The 6,479-nt window shown below is 35.7% G+C and overlaps 1 protein-coding gene across 1 annotated transcript; it reads left to right on the top strand.

Moving 5' to 3' along the window:
• Positions 1-1,895: 1,895 nt before the first annotated feature.
• Positions 1,896-3,569, top strand: LOC119612953 (the record flags this gene model as incomplete). The annotated part of the gene is made up of 1 exon (XM_037968849.1): positions 1,896-3,569. A coding segment is annotated over exon 1 (1,227 nt), but the record flags the coding sequence as incomplete, so codon positions are not given.
• Between the last annotated feature and the right edge of the window lie 2,910 nt (positions 3,570-6,479).

A 6,479-nucleotide genomic window follows, 5' to 3' on the forward strand; every position in this document is an offset into this window, starting at 1 on the left:
CTTTCAAGTACAAGGCCACCTATATGTCCACTGCGAACAAGTGTCATCATACTTATCGTGGACTTATTCTTTACTAGGATGGTTATACTCCTGGTCTCCTTGGGTTGAGTTCTACCCACCGTTCCATTATTCGACCAGGCCACTCGGGAGTAGACCATATAATGAAGAGCTTACTGCTAACAGCATATTCGGTTATGGCCCTCTTATAGTCCAATACAATCATGATTTAACCAAAAACCTATATGTCCACTGCGAACAAGTGTCATCATACTTATCCCTGACTTTCTAGGATTGTTATACTCCTGGTCTCCTTAGGTTGAGTTCTACCAACCGTTCCATTATTTGAAGTCGCCTTCGTTGCATTGGATTTACATTCTTTCAAGTACCAGGCCACTCGGGATTAGACCATATAATGCAGAGTTTACCGCTGACATCGTATTCGGTTATGTTTCTTTTATAGTCCAATACAATCATGATTTAACCAAAAACCTATATATCCACTGCGAACAAATGTCATCATACTTATACCGGACTTATTCTTTTCTAGGATGGTTATACTCCTGATCTCCTTGGGTTGAGTTCTACCAACCGTTCCATTATTTGAAGTTGCTTTCGTTGCAGAGCTTATAATGCAGAGCTTACCGCTGACAGCGTATTCGGTTATGGCCCTCTTATAGTCCAATACGATCAAGATTTAACCTTATTGGCTTATATTGGACTAACTATTTCTGTCTGCCGGATAGAATGTTAACCTCTGTTGGAGCCAAATTCAATCTAATCTATTTACACTGACTTCCAATGGACATTAGTATATTTCAGTTTACAGGATTTCAATGCCGATCTCCAGGTTCATTTTGTCATTTAGTGCAAAGCCGTCCGTGCAACGAAGGATGGAAAACAGGAATTTTCTTTCACCAAAACAGGGTCATCTATTTGGAATCAATGTCTCGCAGTGCCTAACAAATTCTATTTCCGGCATAACCTTTATATTATGATAACGTGTCTTGTAATCCACTTTGGTCAATTTGCCTAAAGATAGGAGCTGCACGACTGTAGATGCCACCATTTATCTTTTACGGCACATTTTACTTGAAAACAAAAAGATTTTATTTAAAAATTCTCCAGAACCCGCATGTTTTATACCTATTCTTTTTTCATTAGTATGTATTATCGCTTTTAAATCCCCCAACAATTGACAAAATATTAACAACTTGTGACAGTTAATAAATCTATTTCCAGCCAAAAAGAAACAAAAAAAACAGATATCATAATCTTTTTCAATACCAATTATTTACTAATACATAAAACATTTCATGCAAAATATATATTTATTTGTATACAGCTCAACATAATCCTTGTTGAAATTCAAACAGACACGAACGAAGTAAACAAAAATAAAAGGATAAAGTGAAAAAAATATATAACGATTTCATTGAATAATAAAATAGATACCAACAGTTGGTTGTTATTTAATCTCCGCTAAAACGAAAGAAAAACAAAGTCTATTTTAGAATTTTCCCAAGAAACTAACAAACATTTGGTAAAGGAAATCCTGTGACTTTTTCATTTGTGGCGGATTATAGAAAAGTTCGAAAACTGAAAATTTCCAAAGAAAGAAAAATTTATTTAATTTCCTAGAAAAGAAAAAGATTTATGAATTTGTTTTGCAAAAAGTACTTGAGAAATATTTAAATAAAAAACTCTAGGAAAAAAGGCACTAAAATATTGTTGCCATTAAATAAAGGACTCTAGGAGACAAATGCGCACACTCTAGTCTGCATATTGTACAAAAGGAATGTGGATTGTAAGAGCTTTGCTGGGATAAATTGAGAAGATTTTGAAAAAAGGATGCTAAAGTTGTGTTTTATAAATCAGTTGTTTTTTAGACGTGGAGATATAAAGTTGTATTTCAAAAGTAACTACAACAATTTGTTTTGAAAATAAGTGCTTTGTTTTTGTAATTTAAAACACAAAAAAAAATTAACAAAGAGAAAATTTTAAAGCCGACGGAAAGAAAATGAAGAAAATTTATGAATTTGATAGAAAATTTAAGAATACTTCTTAACAACTTTAAAACTAAATATTCAAGTGTTTTAAGCCTTTAAAGTATACAAATCAAATATATTAAATAATGTATTTAATAATAAATTTTATGAAAAATATTTGCAAAAAAGTCATGTTTTAAGGCGTGTCATTGTTTACAAAAATATTTGTCCTTTATTAGGATTTTTGTGTATTTTTAAGTGTGTGTGTCTTAAGAACAAAAAGTAATAGAAATAACAAAATCCCCCCACAAAAAAAAACTTTGAAAGAAATTTGGAATAGACATATACATAAACAACATGGATTTACGTCCCTTGACATACGAAGAAATGTGCCAAATGGAATTAATGCATACCGGCTCAAATTGTGGTGGCATAGGAGGTATCAGTGTTGTTGGTGGAGGAGCTGGTGGTACCTCTACTAATCCCTCAGCCTCAATTTCAGTCACTAACCAGACAACGATGGCAGCGGTGCCAACATCAGCTTCCCAAAACAGCAATACCTCCACCACAACAATGTTGCCAATTATGGTAATACCCACATCGATGATGCCGCCTGGTACACATCTCATAACAACTACAACTGCAGCAGCAGCAGCAAATGCAGCTACACCTTTATCGGAGACAGAGTACGATAATGATACACAACAACAGCAGCAGCAGCAATTATCGATAAATGCAGCACAGCCCACACATTTCTATCAATTGCAACCCACACACATATTGGCCACAGCGACGCCATCAAATACAGAATTTACTTTGACATCAACACCCACAGCCACTTTATTGTTGCAGCCTACGGCTCAGCTGACTGGCACAGAACAGCTTCCACATTCACATCAACTTTTGCAGCAGCAGCCCCAACAGATTCCACAACAAACTGTTAATATTTTATATACAGGCACTCTCACCAAAAATCCACAGCATCTACATCATCACCAGCAACAACACAATACAGCAACACCACTAACACGCTCTGCCCTAGAGTGTTCAACTTTGCCGCGTAATTTCCAGGCAAAATCTTTAAATCCCCCCTTAAATGCATCCCAAGATGAAAGTGATTTTGAGGGTAGTGAATGTGGCGCCAGTGTTTCTACCACCACCTGTATACCTCATTTTCGTTTTGGAGGCTGTGGTGTTATACTGCAGCCTGCCACACAAAATTTCAATCAACAGCAACAGCCGCCTCATCATGGCGAACCACAGGTTATAGGCTGTGCTTCATTATCCCATATGATGGGTTCATTTGCTTCCGCTGCAGGTGATGCCATGCATACAGGAAGTCGCAATTTGGCTGGTACTTTGGGACGTAATCGTCGTACACAGCAACAACAACAACAGCACCATCAACAACAACAAGATGGCATAACAACACAGACTCCAAAACGTGTGTCATTTAAGGGTGTCGATTTGCCACCGCCACCCACACCGGAAGAGCTGCAAATGTTAGATGCTGGTCATGGTCCAACTATGGATACATTTAATAATTGTTCATATATGAATTTTGATAATTTCATGGATTATCAGGTAAGATTTGGTGGATGAAATATGAAATGTAATTAAAATATTTTATGAATATGTACAAATTAATTGTTATTTGTTGTATACATGGGTGATTATGGTTGCTGTGGTGCGTATGATTACTAGGAATTAATTAAATATTAATCATACGCATCAGTGTTTTTATTATGAAATTTAATTTAGTACTGATAACTTTCAAAAACAATTTGTTTCACAGAATTTTGTAAATAAATGTGTTGTTTCTAGATAGCATGCGAATAGTTTTAGTGAACATTTTACTCCTAACGAGAACACTCAACATTCAAAAGTGGAGCTGTTCTGGGTGCTGCATAACTCGTATATACCTGGTAATGTCATTGCGTTTAAACTAACGATAAGCGATTCCCACCTGTATGAAAGGAAAGGCATTAATATTCCCGCTCTCATGCTGCAAAACACTTAGTCAGCAGGAACTATACAAGGCTGCCCTAATCAGATGGTCAACAACGTCCTTCTGTTCAACAGCCAGACTTATAGGGTCACTTTATAACAACCCTAGGTCTTTGTCAGTGATCACGTATGCAATCAGGGCTAGCGACAGCTGTGATGATAAGGCATTGGTTTGTAGGAGCGCTTGCTAGGAGATTGAATCTTCCATATAATAACGTCTATAGAAGATCCAATAATCAGGATGAGGAGGAACACTTTTTATGTCAGTGTCCTGCTTTGTTTGACTTAAAAATATCAACCAGCGCGACTTACTCTTATTCACTTAAACTGGGGGCTTTCTAACGTTGATGTTCAGAAAATAGATTCCTTTCTTCGTGCTACAGGTTGTTTTGTCACGTTACCTACTATAAAGAATCTGCAGCTATGGTAGTGTAAAAAATTTATAAATATTACTTTTACACTAAAATACACTGTCTGTAAATATTTTTCCTAAAGCTAACACATTTTAATGAATTAAATGGCAGACACTTGCCATCTCTAATGATTTCACTTTAATTTTCATTGTACAAGTTTTGTTTTGTTTCAATCCAAAAACCAATAAACCATAACACCATCATTGTTAATTGAACATTTGTGTTGTGCTGTAGTACTGCTGTCTGTTAAACGCATAATGTTAAGCACTCACACACATAACTAAACAATCACACTTGGACACCTACACAAAAAAAAAAAAAAAAAAAACAATAAACACAGATGGCAGGACAACAACAGCTAAACATATGTACATTCCTATATCCTCTCATAACACATACAGACATTTAGAGGACTAAATATTTGTGCGTATGGGTGAGAATAAATTCATATACAATTCCATTGTGTGTTATATCCGTTTCCGTTAAATGTTGTTTTGTGTTTTGCATTATTATTAAACTATTGTTTCATGTCGTAGAAAATAGAAAATTGTCCACAATTTTAATTGTTTTGCGGTTAATGTTTATTCGATGGCGCCTACTGATGCTGTTGCCATTGCTGTATATTACAGCCTACACTTTCAGTTGTCACCTTAGTGTCGTGTTCTCTTTTAATGTTCATAGGCCATTCATACAGTAAAGTAAGGAAACTATTGAACCATGGATAGTAATAACTACACTTTATTACTAGAAATGAACTAGAACTGAACTAGAAATTAACTAGAAATGAACTAGAAATGAACTAGAAATGAACTAGAACTGAACTAGAACTGAACTAGAACTGAACTAGAACTGAACTAGAACTGAACTAGAACTGAACTAGAACTGAACTAGAACTGAACTAGAACTGAACTAGAACTGAACTAGAACTGAACTAGAACTGAACTAGAACTGAACTAGAACTGAACTAGAACTGAACTAGAACTGAACTAGAACTGAACTAGAACTGAACTAGAACTGAACTAGAACTGAACTAGAACTGAACTAGAACTGAACTAGAACTGAACTAGAACTGAACTAGAACTGAACTAGAACTGAACTAGAACTGAACTAGAACTGAACTAGAACTGAACTAGAACTGAACTAGAACTGAACTAGAACTGAACTAGAACTGAACTAGAACTGAACTAGAACTGAACTAGAACTGAACTAGAACTGAACTAGAACTGAACTAGAACTGAACTAGAACTGAACTAGAACTGAACTAGAACTGAACTAGAACTGAACTAGAACTGACTAGAACTGAACTAGAACTGAACTAGAACTGAACTAGAACTGAACTAGAACTGAACTAGAACTGAACTAGAACTGAACTAGAACTGAACTAGAAACTGAACTAGAACTGAACTAGAACTGAACTAGAACTGAACTAGAACTGAACTAGAACTGAACTAGAACTGAACTAGAACTGAACTAGAACTGAACTAGAACTGAACTAGAACTGAACTAGAACTGAACTAGAACTGAACTAGAACTGAACTAGAACTGAACTAGAACTGAACTAGAACTGAACTAGAACTGAACTAGAACTGAACTAGAACTGAACTAGAACTGAACTAGAACTGAACTAGAACTGAACTAGAACTGAACTAGGAACTGAAACTAGAACTGAACTAGAACGTGAACTAGAACTGAACTAGAACTGAACTAGAACTGAACTAGAACTGAACTAGAACTGACACTAGAACTGAACTAGAACTGAACTAGAACTGAACTAGAACTGAACTAGAACTGAACTAGAAACTGAACTAGACTGAACCTAGAACTGAACTAGAAACTGAACTAGAACTGAACTAGAACTGAACTAGAAACTGAACTAGAACTGAACTAGAAACTGAACTAGAACTGAACTAGAACTGACCTAGAACTGAACTAGAACTGAACTAAACTGAACTAGAACTGAACTAGAACTGAACTAGAACTGAACTAGAACTGAACTAGAACTGAACTAGAACTGAACTAGAACTGAACTAACTGAACTAGAACTGAACTACTGAACTAGACTGAACTAGAACTG

This window comes from Lucilia sericata, unplaced genomic scaffold (genome assembly GCF_015586225.1).
Source record: "Lucilia sericata isolate MDLA Ls3-8-SP2 unplaced genomic scaffold, ASM1558622v1 Contig001886F_arrow, whole genome shotgun sequence".
Taxonomy (NCBI): Eukaryota; Metazoa; Arthropoda; class Insecta; order Diptera; family Calliphoridae; genus Lucilia; species Lucilia sericata.